The sequence below is a fragment of the Hyla sarda genome, chromosome 3 (genome assembly GCF_029499605.1).
Source record: "Hyla sarda isolate aHylSar1 chromosome 3, aHylSar1.hap1, whole genome shotgun sequence".
In the NCBI taxonomy this organism is placed as follows: Eukaryota; Metazoa; Chordata; class Amphibia; order Anura; family Hylidae; genus Hyla; species Hyla sarda.
Genome location: NC_079191.1, coordinates 353426088 through 353440910, shown reverse-complemented (window position 1 = coordinate 353440910; position 14823 = coordinate 353426088). Strand labels below are relative to the sequence as shown.

Here is a 14823-nt window from a genome sequence, read left to right as displayed (position 1 = left end):
GTAGGGTAATTTTGGTATTGGAGGCAAGTCTAATTCTAGCATCCGGGTCTGTCCCATGCAAATCCCTAATTCAGGCCTCAAATGTGCATGGCGCTCTCTCACTACGGAGCCCTGTCTTATTTCAAGGCAACAGTTTAGGGTCGCATATGGGGTATTTCTGTACTTGAGAGAAATTACCTAACAAATTTTGGGGGGCTTTTTCTCCTTTCACCCCTTATGAAAAGGTAACTTTGGGGTCTATTCCAGCATCTTATTGTAAATAAAAAAAAATTTTTACACTAATATGCTGGTGTTGCCCCATACTTTTCATTTTCCCCAGAGGTAAAAGGAAAAAAAAAAAACCAAAATTTGTACAGTGTAAGGGGGTGTTTATATAGTGTTTTACCCTTTATTTTGTGTTAGTGTAGTGTAGTGTTTTTAGGGTACATTCGAACTGGCGTGTTATGATGAGTTTGCGCTGCGTCGAAAAATTTGCCCCAGCCCAAACTTGAAGCAGGAAACTTACTGTAAACCTGCCTGTGTGAATGTACCCTGTACATTCACATGGGGGGGGGGGGGGCAAACCTCCAGCTGTTTCAAAACTACAACTCCCAGCATGTTCCGTCAGACCATGCATGCTGGGAGTTGCACTTTTGCAACAGCTAGAGGCACACTGGTTGGAAAACCTTCAATTAGGTTCTGTTACCTAACTCTGTATTTTCCAACCAGTGTGCCTCCAGCTGTTGCAAAACTATAACTCCCAGCATGTACTGATCGCCGAAGGGCATGCTGGGAGATGTAGTTATGCAACAGCTGGAGGTACTTAACTACAACTCCCAGCATGCCGAGACAGCTGTTTGGGCATGCTGGGATTTGCAGTTTTGCAACATCTGGAGGGCTACAGTTTATAGACCACTGCACAGTGATCTCCAAACTGTGACCCTCCAGATGTTGCAAAACTACAAATCCCAGCATGCTCAGACAGCAAACAGCAGTTTGGGCATGCTAGGAGTTGTCATTTTTTGAAAATCTGGAGGGATACAGTTTAGAGACCACTGTATAGTGGTCTCAAACTGTAGCCCTCCAGCTGTTGCAAAACTACATATTCCAGCATGCCCAAACAGCTTTTTGGGCATGCTAGGAGTTGTAGTTTTGCAACATCTGGAGGGCAACAGGTTAGAGACCACTGTATAGTGGTCTCAGACTGTAGCCCTCAAGATGTTGTTAGGCAACTTACCAGCTTCTGTAGGATCCAGGGAGCCGTCCTCTTCTGCCGCACGTAATCGCCACCCGCCGATCACCGTCGCCTGCTGCCTCCGGATGGGTAAGTGGACTTCGGCGCCCGGTCCCTGTCTGTTTCCCCGTTCTGGCCCGCCTATTGTGGGTGGGCAGGAGGGAGAAAACAAAAGTTAACCCCTCCGCCCCCGATCTGCTATTGGTCGTCCCTTCTGACGACCAACAGCAGGGATAGGAGGGGTGGCACCTCTGCCATCTCACTCCTATCCCTTCAGGGGGATCATAGGTGTCTTAGACAACCGCGATCCCCCTTATATTCTGGGTCACCGGGTCACCATAGATTCCGTATGACCCAGAATTGGCGCAAATCGCAAGTGTGAATTGAACAACCCGCTCCATATACTATTATGCATTTTTTCCTAAAATATATTTTTTTTCATTCACCTTCTGTTGTCACAGTGGACCAGTTACTTTCTCGGAATCTCCTGTCCCTGGTATTTCTAAGTGGTGCGTTCAGCACCTTAGTGACGCCGGCATAGCCCATCCAGTGGGGGTCTCCCCTTTCTGGGTGGGCGGAGTTAGCTGTGGTTGAGGCCGGATCGCTCCACCTTTAGCTGAAGTATGCACCAGGGAATTACAGAGAGATTTCGATAGTTAGGACCACAGTGAACTTTGAAATCTAATTAAAGAAATAAAGTAAGATTTATTTTACTGGTACAGAGTTCGCAGCTCCCGTATCCACGGTTGCCGCGCAACAGGAGACGCGGTCTCTCTGTCAGTGACTCCGCTCCGCTTGAACCAACGGGATCACAATCCTGTCGGAGGAGGGCGGAGCTGGGAGTGGGCTGTGGAGAGGCCGCGCCACCCTGTCATGAGGCGGTAGCAGGGAGGACCGGCTGATGCGCGAAGGTAAAGGTAAATGCAACCTATTGGTTGAAGTCAATTGCTGCACAGGTGAAGTGATTAATAGTAGGAAGTTGTATGTATAAAGGGAGCGGTTTGTCAGTTCATCAGTAGAGCCAGACGATGCGCTTGTAGCCTGAAACACGTGTCGCTCCTTCACCTGCTATATGAGATGTAACCCCCGTTCACAGAAATAAAGCACAAATTATTAGGACTGGTGAGTGCGATCTTATTTTTTCTTCTTCTCACTGTGAATGATTTCTATTATTGTACTGCTTTTAAAAATCTCAACCTTTTTTACAAAACCAGTATGTTTAAAATTGCCCTATTTTGACCACCTCTAACTGTCTTATTTTTCCGTATTCAGGGATGTGTGAGGGCTTATTTTTTGCGCCATAATCTGTAGTTTGTTTTGGTACCACATTTGCGTATGTGACTTTTTGAGCGCTTTTTATTAATTTGCAGTTTGATGTGACAAAAAGCAGAAATGTTTGACTTCTTTTTATTTTTTTTTTTTACATCTACGCCGTACGGAATCATTAACATTATATATTTATAGTTCAGACATTTATGCACGCAGCAATACCAAATATGTTTTATTATTTATAATGTTTTTACGCTTTTTTGTATTAACCTGTTGGGGACGAAGGGCGTATGCATACGCCCGTGGGAATTTCGGTCCCTGCCCGGGACTGGGGTGACTGCTCATATCGATCAGCAGGCACCCCGCGCAAATGCCCAGGGGGCTCATCAGTGCCGACTTCACAAGAACAACAGAAACACAAATCGGATTGAGAAACACCAATACGCTTCAGCTTAGCAGGAGTATAATATAACCGTAACATACCGGGATTGGATCAGCATATCTTTACTACTGACGAATAATAAGAGCCTTCACCCTCCTTCCACGGATCCTCAGACAAATCTTGGATATCAGCCACCCATTTAGGAAAGGCTTGTGAAAATGGGCTAAGCCCAAGTGTCTGGAGGAGAGCATAGGCCCGAGTTAGGGTAAACCTCAGGGAGCCATACTGTGCCTGAACCGCATGCCTAAGGTGAAGATACCTATAGAAGGCATTTCCAGGGATGCTGTAACGTTCCTTCATGTCTGAGAAGGATAAGAAAACATGATCCTCACCAAACAAGTGGAACACAAATTTGACACCATGAGAAGCCCAGAACCTGGCTTCCTGTAACCCATGCAGGTGAGGTAAATGTACATTCCCCCACAAGGGTGCCCTAGGAGATGCCAGTGGCTGTGGAAATTTACTCAACACCACAGACCACACTTTAGCTACAGTCTGAAGGGCAATAGGAAAAGAGTATATAGTAAGAGCTTCATAGGAACCCATAATTGCTCCAGCCAAGGCCGTCGACTTTCTGTGCGACAAATTTAGACAGGAAAAACCAGTCTAAATCCTTTGATAAATCTCCCCCATTGTGTTAAAATATTTCCTAGTGGGAATCGTGGGAGCTAAATGAAACAGATAAAGGAATTTAGGAAGGTAAATCATTTTAAAAATATTGACAGACATTTATCAAGCGATTTAGTAAATTTTTTTTTTTTTTTTTACTAAAAATGTCGCACAAATGTCGCACCTGCGACTACGCGATTCTTCTTGCGACATTTTGACTGGAAAGCGAGAAAAGCAAGTTTTCCAAAACGTAACTACGTAGTAATCATTTTAAAATGGACTACGGGTAGTTTGGTATTTATTAACTGCGACAGTCGCAACTGCGCAAAAAAAAGTCGCAACAAGGTTAAAAATGGACTAAATTTACTCCAGCTCAAACATGGAGCAGAAAAAGCTACTACCCGCCTGCGCCGCACATCTCCCATCTGTCTGCTACCTGTTGCAAGACTACAACTCCCAGCATGTCCATACAGTGAGGGGATGCTGGGAGTTGTAGTATTGTAGCGGGCGGACAATGTGCGGCGCAGGCGGGTGGAAGACAAGGGGGGGTGGGGGTATGTACAGCAGTGTCCCCATCCCCATCATTATCTTAGGGTAGTGGGGATAGAATCAGAGGAGCGCGGGCAGCTGCAGAGTGATGCCAGCCTGGGCTCCTTTTAACATGCCGCGGAGCCGCAGATACCACGGCTCCGCCAGATGTTAAAAGGAGCCCGGGCTCCTCATATATCCTGTGGCGCCGTGGTAAGGAGTCCAGGCTAGCCACACTTTAGCTGCCCGGGCTCCGTCAACTATTATCTCAGCAGCGCCTGGTAAGGAGACATAACTCAGGAGCCCCCCCAGGACTCCCACAGCCGGGCAGGGAGATGTGTAGGTGCCGTCCCTGTCATCCCTCAGCACTGCGGTACACGCCGAGAGATGGCAGGGACTGCTTCTGCACATCTCCCTTCCTGGCTGCAGTATTATGTCAGCCCGGGCTCCTTACCACAGCGCAGCGGAGTTTGGTGTAATTTCATATTTCCCGCTGGGTCCCATGTCACGTGTCCCGGCAGGAAATATGAAATTACAGTGATACTCTGATCACTGCAGCCAGGGAGCGGAGCGCATTACCACCCGCTTCCCTGGCTGGCACGAATACAACTCCCAGCATGTCCTTACAGTAAGGGCATGCTGGGAGAGTTGTAGGGGGGGTGGGGGCGGGTGCTTGTCACCTGCCCCCTGCCGCACAACTACAGCTCCCAGCAGGCCCTTACAGTAAGGATATGCTGGGAGTTGTAGTCATGTGGTGCGGGAGATTGTTTCCCCCCCCCCCCCACACTACAACTCTCAGCATATCCTTACTGTCAGGAGACAGGCTTGCAGGTGACAGGTGGCAGGCTTGTCATCCGCCCCCCTACAACTCCCAGCATACCCTTACAGTGGGGATATGCTGGGAGTTGTAGTCATGTGGTGCGGGAGATTGTTTCCCCCCCCCCCCCCCACACTACAACTCTCAGCATATCCTTACTGTAAGGGCATGCTGGGAGTTGTAGTTGTCACCCGCCCCCCTACAACTCCCAGCATGTCCTTACTGTAAGGACAGGCTTGCCACCTGCCCCCCTACAACTCCCAGCATACCCTTACAGTGGGGATATGCTTGGAGTTGTAGTCATGTGGTGCGGGAGATTGTTCCCCCCCCCCCCCCCCACACTACAACTCTCAGCATATCCTTACTGTAAGGGCATGCTGGGAGTTGTAGTTGTCACCCGCCCCCCTACAACTCCCAGCATGTCCTTACTGTAAGGACAGGCTTGCCACCTGCCCCCCTACAACTCCCAGCATGCCCTTACAGTGGGGATATGCTGGGAGTTGTAGTCATGTGGTGCGGGAGATTTTTCCCTCCCACACTACAACTCCCAGCATATCCTTACTGTAAGGGCATGCTGGGAGTTGTAGTCATGGGCAGGTGACAATAAATGTATTAACCTATTTTTATTTTTCATTTCAGATCCGTGTATCCTGTGGACTACTTCGGATTCGGTGGACTGCTTCGATGACCAGCGTTTTTTTTTAAATCTGTTTAATATTAATAAAATGGTTAACGAGGGCTTGTGGGGGAGTGTTTTTTGGAATAAATTTTTTGCAACGTGTTTTTTTATTTTATTTACTTGACAGGCTTAGTAGTGGAAGCTGTCTTATAGACGGAGTCCATTAGTAAGCTGAGGCTTAGCGTTAGCCACAAAAACAGCTAGCTAACCCCCAATTATTACCCCGGTACCCACCGCCACAGGGGTGCTGGGAAGAGCCGGTACCAACAGGCCCGGAGCGTCAAATATGGTGCTCCTGGGCCTAGGCAGTAACAGGCTGGCGTTATTTAGGCTGGGGAGGGCCAGTAACAATGGTCCTCACCCACCCTGGTAACATCAGGCTGTTGCTGCTTGGTTGGTATTTGGCAATTATTTATGCAAAAAAAAAAAAGAAAAGATTCCCCCTATTTTTATTTTTAGCCAAATACCAACCAAACAGCAACAGCCTGATGTTACCAGGGTGGGCGAGGACCATTGTTACTGGCCCTCCCCAGCCTAAATAACGTCAGTCTGTTACCGCCTAGGCCCAGGAGCTCCATATTTGACACTCCGGGCCTGTTGGTACCGGCTCCTCCCGGCCCCCTTGTGGTGGTGGGTACCGGGGTAATAATTGGGGGTTAGCACTAGCTGTCTTGGGGGCTAACACTAAGCCCCGGCTTAGTAATGGACTCCGTCTATAATACAGCTTCCAATACGAAGCCTGTCAAGTAAATTTAAAAAAAAAAAACACGTTTAAAAAAAAAAAAAAATTCCAAAAAAAACACTCCCCCAAAAGTCCTCATTAACCATTTTATTAACATTAAACCAAAAAAATACTGATCACTGTACTACCCTGAATCTAAAGTAATCCACAAGATACACAGATCTGAAATGAATAGAAAAAAAATTAGTTAGTACATCTACGGAAAAAAAGCGGTAAGAAATGTAAAAAAAAAAAAAAAAAACACATATACATACATATATATATATATATATATATATATATATATATATATATATATCACACATTTTTTCTAAAGCTTCAAATTTGTATTCTGAAGACATTTATTGGTTTTTGCTTATGTACCGTATATACTCGAGTATAAGCCGACCCGAGTATAAGCCGAGACCCCTAATTTCAACCCAAAATCCCAGGAAAAGTTATTGACTCGAGTATAAGCCTAGGGTGGGAAATACCTCATCCCCCCCTGTCATCATCCAGACCCGTCATTAACATCCTCATCATCCCCTTGTCATCATCCCACACATCCCCCCTTCATCATCCCCTTGTCATCATCCCACACATCCCCTTATCATCCCACACATCCCCCCTTCATCATCCCCTTGTCATCATCCCACACATCCCCTTATCATCCCACACATCCCCCCTTCATCATCCCCTTGTCATCATCCCACACATCCCCTTATCATCCCACACATCCCCCCTTCATCATCCCCTTGTCATCATCCCACACATCCCCTTATCCCACACATCCCCCCTTCATCATCCCCTTGTCATCATCCCACACATCCCCCCTTCATCATCCCCTTGTCATCATCCCACACATCCCCTTATCATCCCACACATCCCCCCTTCATCATCCCACACATCCCCTTATCATCCCACACATCCCCCCTTCATCATCCCCTTGTCATCATCCCACACATCCCCTTATCATCCCACACATCCCCCCTTCATCATCCCCTTGTAATCATCCCACCCCCCCCCCCCCCTTCATCATCCCCACACCCCCCCCCCCTTCATCATCCTCTTCTCATCATTCGCCCTCAGTGGTCTTCAACCTGCGGACCTCCAGAGGTTTCAAAACTACAACTCCCAGCAAGCCCGGGCAGCCATCGGCTGTCCGGGCTTGCTGGGAGTTGTAGTTTTGAAACCTCCGGAGGTCCGCAGGTTGAAGACCACTGCAGCCTTCAACATGCGGACCTCCAGAGGTTTCAAAACTACAACTCCCAGCAAGCCCGGGCAGCCATCGGCTGTCCGGGCTTGCTGGGAGTTGTAGTTTTGAAACCTCCGGAGGTCCGCAGGTTGAAGACCACTGCGGCCTTCAACATGCGGACCTCCAGAGGTTTCAAAACTACAACTCCCAGCAAGCCCGGGCAGCCATCGGCTGTCCGGGCTTGCTGGGAGTTGTAGTTTTGAAACCTCCGGAGGTCCGCAGGTTGAAGACCACTGCGGCCTTCAACATCATCCAGCCCCCTCTCACCCCCTTTAGTTCTGAGTACTCACCTCCGCTCGGCGCTGGTCCGGTCCTGCAGGGCTGTCCGGTAAGGAGGTGGTCCGGTGAGGAGGTGGTCCGGGCTGCTATCTTCACCGGGGGCGCCTCTTCTCCGCGCTTTCGGCCCGGAATAGAGCCGTTGCCTTGACAACGACGCATCTGCGTCGTTGTCAAGGCAACGTGACTATTCTGAGGCCGGGCCCGAAGCGCTTAGAAGAGGCCTCCCCGGTGAAGATAGCAGCCCGGACCACCTCCTCACCGGACCACCTCCTTACCGGACAGCCCTGCAGGACCGGACCAGCGCCGAGCGGAGGTGAGTACTCAGAACTAAAGGGGGTGAGAGGGGGGCTGGATGATGTTGAAGGCCGCAGTGGTCTTCAACCTGCGGACCTCCGGAGGTTTCAAAACTACAACTCCCAGCAAGCCCGGACAGCCGATGGCTGCCCTGGCTTGCTGGGAGTTGTAGTTTTGAAACCTCTGGAAGTCCGCAGGTTGAAGACCACTGCGGGTGGGGGAGTTCACTCGAGTATAAGCCGAGGGGGGTGTTTTCAGCACGAAAAATCGTGCTGAAAAACTCGGCTTATACTCGAGTATATACGGTATGCTAAAAAAAAAAAATTGTACTCAAAAGTGATTTATTGTTTTTTGCTTATGTAAGCCAAATTCATCAACCCACCATGATAGTATAATAAATATGTCACACATAAGCAAAACCAAAAGCAAGAAAAAAATGCCTACAGAACTTGCTTACCAAAGCAACGATGATAAATGGCCCTGATTGATCCTGCCAGCTAAGGAGAGAGGGAGTGAGGACCAGGCAGTCAGCTGCTCCACAGTGGATCGGAGAAGCGGCTCCAAGTTCAGGGGCAGATAATCTATCAGGGACCCAGTTACCTCCACCCCTAAATATCTAAAACTGGAAACCACCTGCACGCCTGCTGGAAGAGAGGCGTGCAGGTGGTTTCCAGAATAACAACATTTCCCCTTGACAGCGCAAAGAAGGGGCCACATACAAAGAGGAGTAAAATTCCCGAAAGACAGAGTTGATCAGCTGGGGGTCTACCACTACAGCACCGTCACTGCCCTTAATACAAGGGATAGATGAAGCCAGGCGACTCGCCCCCGCCAAATATGCCAACAGTTTACAATTTTTATCTCCGAATTCAAAGAGGGCAGCCTCCCTATCCAATAACCGCAACTGGACCCTATCTTTCTAAACGACCAACAGGGATCTCTGCGCCTTGGTACAATATTGATGCTTTAATAGATTGGGCTTCTAACAGCATTTATTACCTATGCACATGCATGATAAATGTATGACCGCTGGGGGGGTCTGATCTCAGGACTACCATCGGGGTCCCAAGCGACCCATGTGAATCCAATGACCGTGCCAATTTGTAATCACCACTCAATTCACTGGATATGGCACTGACAGCAACAGCTTAGAACTGTACTCTGCTATCTCCATGGAGAATGGAGTGGTGGTCACACAAGCGAACTTATCACCACTAACATGAGGCACCTTTGGTGATCGGTGGTGGTCCAAGTGGTCAGGCCCTTACCGATCATAAATGTATCGCCTATCCTGTGAATAGGTGATAAATCCTGTTAGTGGGCCATCCCGCTCTATAGGAATATCATTATGAAAATCTTCTAGAACTACGGCTACGAGTGTTATGTACCAAAAAAACTACCAGTATTTTCAAAGTCAATGGATAGAATAAAGAGACAACACCACATACCTTGGCATGCTTAATTTCTAACTCTGTCATCTCTACCAGGTTTTTTCGGAAAGCAGACACCCTTCTTTGTTTGAAGCTAGTCAGTTCTAGAAAACAAGTCGTAGTAAAAGTGAGATCTCCATTAATGCGAAAAAATTTTTAAAAATGGTGCTAAGCATTCTTTGATTCCTGAATGGCTACCTATTTACTGTATATTGTAGTATTAGTCCTCGTTCACATCATGTTTGGTGGCTCCGAGGCACGAATACGTCGGGAAAATGTCAAAATGACATGTCAACGTATCCCTGTTTGGACCGGCGTGGGTCCCATTCTTTTCAACGGCACACGATAGTCAGCTAGTGACTACAATCAGGTAATTTTCCCAATGTATTAAGAGTTTTGTCTCGGACTGAAAAAACACTGCAAGCCACGTTTCTCAGTCCAAGTCAAAACTTGAAGTGACCCGAACATAGTCACTAGCTGACTACACTCAGGCCATTGAAAAAATTGGGGCCTCGTGTCTGTCCGAGCAGGGATACGTCCGCATGTCATTTTGCTCTTTTCCCGACATATCCATGACTCGGAGGCACCAAATATGATGTGAACCTAGCCATGACATATACTCCAGTTAGCACTTTCTTGCCAGAGAGGAATCAATTGCTTGGAACTGATCATGAGAACTGGCTTTCCCAGTAGGCTCTGCCTATAGATATACACATATATAAGATCTTTGTTGTGAAGCCACTAAGCTTGCCACTTCCGAGTGTAGCGTGGAAGCGGCAGATGCCCAGTAGTGGTACAGGCCTGCTGTGCTGGAGATCTTGCAGCATGTAATGACTACGTGTTTTAGGCAAAGCCATAACATGAAGGGGATGTAGCACAGGGCCAATGCAGGTGGGCATAAGAGTGCACGAAGGAGCTGGAAATGCCCAGAGTGCACCCAAGCATCTAATTTACATATAAAAAAAGGTAAACACCATTGTAATCAGTGTTAGCTGCACTATTAGCCAGTACCAGCAGGTAAGTACAGGTGAAGCTGTTGTCATTTTTCCTTTAAAGGGGTTATCCAGGAAATAACTTTTTTTTTTTTACATATCAACTGGCTCCAGAAAGTTAAACAGATTTGTAAATTACTTCTATTAAAAAAACCTTAATCCTTTCAGTACTTATGAGCTTCTGAAGTTAAGGTTGTTCTTTTCTGTCTAAATCTTCTCTGATGACACCTGTCTCGGGAAACACCCAATTTAGGAGCAAATCCCCATAGCAAACCTCTTCAAAACTGGATTTAGACAGAAAAGAACAACCTTAACTTCAGAAGCTCATACGTACTGAAAGGATTAAGATTTATTAATAGAAGTAATTTACAAATCTGTTTAACTTTCTGGAGCCAGTTGATATGTAAAAAAAAAAAAGTTTTTCCTGGAATACCCCTTTAAAATAATCATGAAATCTTGGGGTTTCCATTTTGGCCATGAGGCCTAAAACTAAGCTAATCCTTCCTGCTCTGAACAGATCAATTCCCAGCAGTACCCTTCTTATCACAGACAGGAGTACAGTGAAAGATGAGACCAGTAGATAGAGGTACACACAATAGCTGTTGCTCACAGATCAGCATCCCCTTCCTGTGGAATGACTACTGAAAAGGTCACGGAGTATGTTCAGTAATGTTTCCAAATTATGTGAATGGAACAGTTCTTGTCTATTGTAACTTATGTCCATGGGTCCAGCCTTAAAGCATATTAAAAAACAGCTGAAGAAAAATGGCTGCCCCATAATAATGGCGACTAAAATAAATTAAAAAAAATTACAACATCAGAAAACAGATTAGAACAAACAGATTAGAAAAAAAAAAAAAATAAATAGGCAGCACATTCCCTTTAAACCGCTGGTAATAACTAGGTTTTAAAGGAGCAGGAACACAGAAGTTCTTTGCTACTTTTTCAATAATCTTCACAGTTTTTTATATACCAGATAGTCCGTGGTTGCTACACAACTGTGCATAAACCAAAACCGATTCTACATTTTTGTGGTTTCCTCTGCTACTGGTCAATCTTTTTTCCATTGTTGTACTTGATTTTTAAAAAGTTATACAGAGCAATGAACAGTAATAAAAACAGAATGGTTAAGTTAGTAAAGTATTCAGTCTAAAGAAGGAAGTGGTGATGGAAAACTGAAGCACCACTCATCCCTACCCTGTTTCCCAGACTCCGAGAGCTTCTCAAATTTCTGGCAGCACAGTTGTTGATGCAGCTCGGCCTGTTTCACATCTTTGCTTTTCAACCTGGCCTTATCAAGAGCTTTGTTTGAGTTCTCATATTCGACCAGGCTCTTTGTCCTCCTCATCAATAGGTCCTGGATGAGATTGAATAAATGTATAAAAGGTGAAACACAAAAAAATGACAAATAACCACTTTTCTTGTCATCTTTTAGGACAATGAAACATACCTTGGCAGCTTCGATATTGAGCACATAGTATCGTAAGAGTTCGGACAGCTTTAGGTCTTCATCTGAAGCAACTCTGGCTTCTACTTTCTGAAAAAAGAACACAGCAAATTTGGAAAATGCTTCATGCCAATTTTTTAGAAAGGGAAGCAAAAGCAAAATAAATAAAAAAAATAATTAAATTAATTAATTAATTGAAGGAGAACTCCAACAAAAGTTAACTTACCGTATATACTCGAGTATAAGCCGACCCAAATATAAGCAGAGGCCCCTAATTTCACCCCAAAAACCCAGGAAAAGTTATTGACTTGACTATAAGCCTAGGGTGGGAAATACATCATCCCCCGTCATCATCCAGACCCCCGTCATTAACACCCCCGTCATCATCATCATCCCTCCCCCCCTTCACAATCGCCGCCTGTCAATTCCTTCATCAGTGGTCTTCAACCTGCGGACCTCCAGATGTTGCAAAATTACAACTCCCAGCATGCCCGGTCAGCCATCGGCTGTCCGGGCATACTGGAAGTTGTCGTTTTGAAACATCTGGAGGTCCGCAGGTTGAAGACCACTGCGGCCTTAGCCATTATCCAGACCCCCCTTTAGTTTTCTACTCACCTCCCCTCGGTGGGAAGGAAGGATGAGCTGGTCATCTATGCTGCAGGGACCGTCCGGTGGGGAGGGTTAGTCGTTCCAGGCTGTCCATCTTCACTGGGAGGCCCTCTTCTCCGCTCCGGGCCTGCCCCGGACTAGTGATGTTGCCTTGACGACGACGCACAGGGACGTCCGTCCCTGCGCATGAACGTCCCTGTGTGTCGTCATCAAGGCAACGTCACTAGTCCAGGGCCGGCCGGGAGCGGAGAAGAGGGCCTCCCGGTGAAGAGGTACAGCCCGGAACGACTAACCCTCCCCACCGGACGGTCCCTGCAGCATAGATGGCCCGGAACAGCTCTCCCTTCCTTCCCATCGAGGGGAGGGGAGTAGAAAACTAAAGTGGGGGTCTGGATGATGACTAAGGCCGCAGTGGTCTTCAACCTGCGGACCTCCAGATGTTTCAAAACTACAACTCCCAGCATGCCGATGGCTGTCTGGGCATGCTGGGAGTTGTAGTTCTGCAACATCTGGAGGTCCGCAGGTTGAAGACCACTGAGAAGGGATTGACAGGAGGAGAGTTCACTCGAGTATAAGCCGAGGGGGCATTTTCAGCATGAAAAATCGTGCTGAAAAACTCGGCTTATACTTGAGTATATACGGTATTCCCTATCCACAGTATAGGGGGAAAATAGCTGATCGCCGGGGGGTCTGACCGCTGGGACCCCTCACGATCTTCGGGATGGGACTATGGCTAAGTGAGGAGCACATGTCGTTTACCGGTAGACGGCACATGCTCCATTAATTTCTATGAGAGCGCATATAATGCCCGAGTGCTGTACTTTGGTCTTTGGCTCCCATAGAAATGAATGGAGCCTGCAGCACACGCTCCTCACAGTGCTGGGGTCCATTCAGGATAACACTGTGGGGGTTCCAGTGGTAGAAACCCCCGTGATCAGTTAGTTATATCCTATCCTGTGGATAGGAGATAAGTTAATTTTCAATAGATATCTCCATTGATTAATTAATTAAATTAATTTAATAATTACTTAAATAGTACAATAAATAAATAAGTCATAGAGTAAATAAATAAATAGCTTACCCTGAGTTTTTCAAACAATTCTGCTAACTTCAGTAGATATCTGGGGTGAACAAAAATGGAATATGTGCAAAATAAGTCGTAATGTAAAACATAAGTATACAATTAACTCACGAAGCAATATGGCTCCTTTTATAGCTTATTATATTTGCTGTCTGCATGGAATCTTATGTTTATACAGTACACGACCAAGTGACATATGGTAGAGTCATGAATACCACTTCATTGCCAGGAGGTTACGTGCCTGGCATGGTTTATAACTATCACTATGACAGTAACTATCCATAGATTTCTTGTACTTACAGATAATTTGCTGCCATTCACACAAATATAATCTGAAGAGCAGCACAAAAATACAAGCCGTGATAGTATAACGCCGCGCCATTGTCAAACCACAAATTCTAGTTCACAATAACTAGTGGTAAAAGCAAATATCCAGCTGTAAGAGAGTTCAAACCTACTGCAAGTAAAAAAGGAGTCAAGAACAAAACAACAGTTTAGAGCAGTGTTTTCCAAACATTGTGTCTCCAGCTGTTGCACAACTACAACTCCCAGCATGGCCTGACAACCTTCGGCTGTTCGTGCATGATGAGAGTTGTAGTTTTGCAATAGCTGGAGACACCCTGTTTGGAAAACACTAGTTTAGAAAAGGTATTTAAAGGAGATCTCCAGCAAAAATTTACTTATCCCCTAACCACAGGAAAACAGGATAGGGGATAAGTAGCTGATGGTGGGAGTCAGACCGGTGGGGCCCCCTGCAATCACCAGCACGTGCGCCATTCATTTCTATGGGTGCGCGGAAGAGACCCGAGTACAGCTCTTGGGCATTACGGGCACTCCCATAGGAATGAATAGAGCGTGTGCAGTCTACCGGTAGAATGCACGTCCTCCTCACTGAGAGAAATATATATTATAGCTGCCTGTATTTTTAAGGGAACCAAGCATTAGATTTTACTATATATAATATATATCTAATATATATATAATATATATATAATATATATATAATATATATCTAATATATATAATATATATATTATATATATATATATATATATATATATATATATATATATATATATACACACACACACACACAATGCTTGGTAATCTTTACCCTCACCATTCCCCGGGATGTTTTTGGCTGGAGGGATGGAGAGA

At 46.1% G+C, this 14823-nt stretch overlaps 1 protein-coding gene across 1 annotated transcript in view; it reads right to left on the bottom strand.

The window, feature by feature from the left end:
* The window catches only part of SNX5 (sorting nexin 5), a 99597-nt gene that overhangs the window by 3525 nt on the left and 81249 nt on the right, over window positions 1–14823 (bottom strand). The window contains exons 9-12 of the mRNA XM_056567605.1: window positions 13666–13705; window positions 11979–12065; window positions 11726–11885; window positions 9555–9640 (exon numbers count right to left, since the gene is read on the bottom strand). Of these exons, the coding sequence (XP_056423580.1) occupies window positions 9555–9640; window positions 11726–11885; window positions 11979–12065; window positions 13666–13705 (373 nt within the window). The remainder of the gene's footprint in view (window positions 1–9554; window positions 9641–11725; window positions 11886–11978; window positions 12066–13665; window positions 13706–14823) is intronic.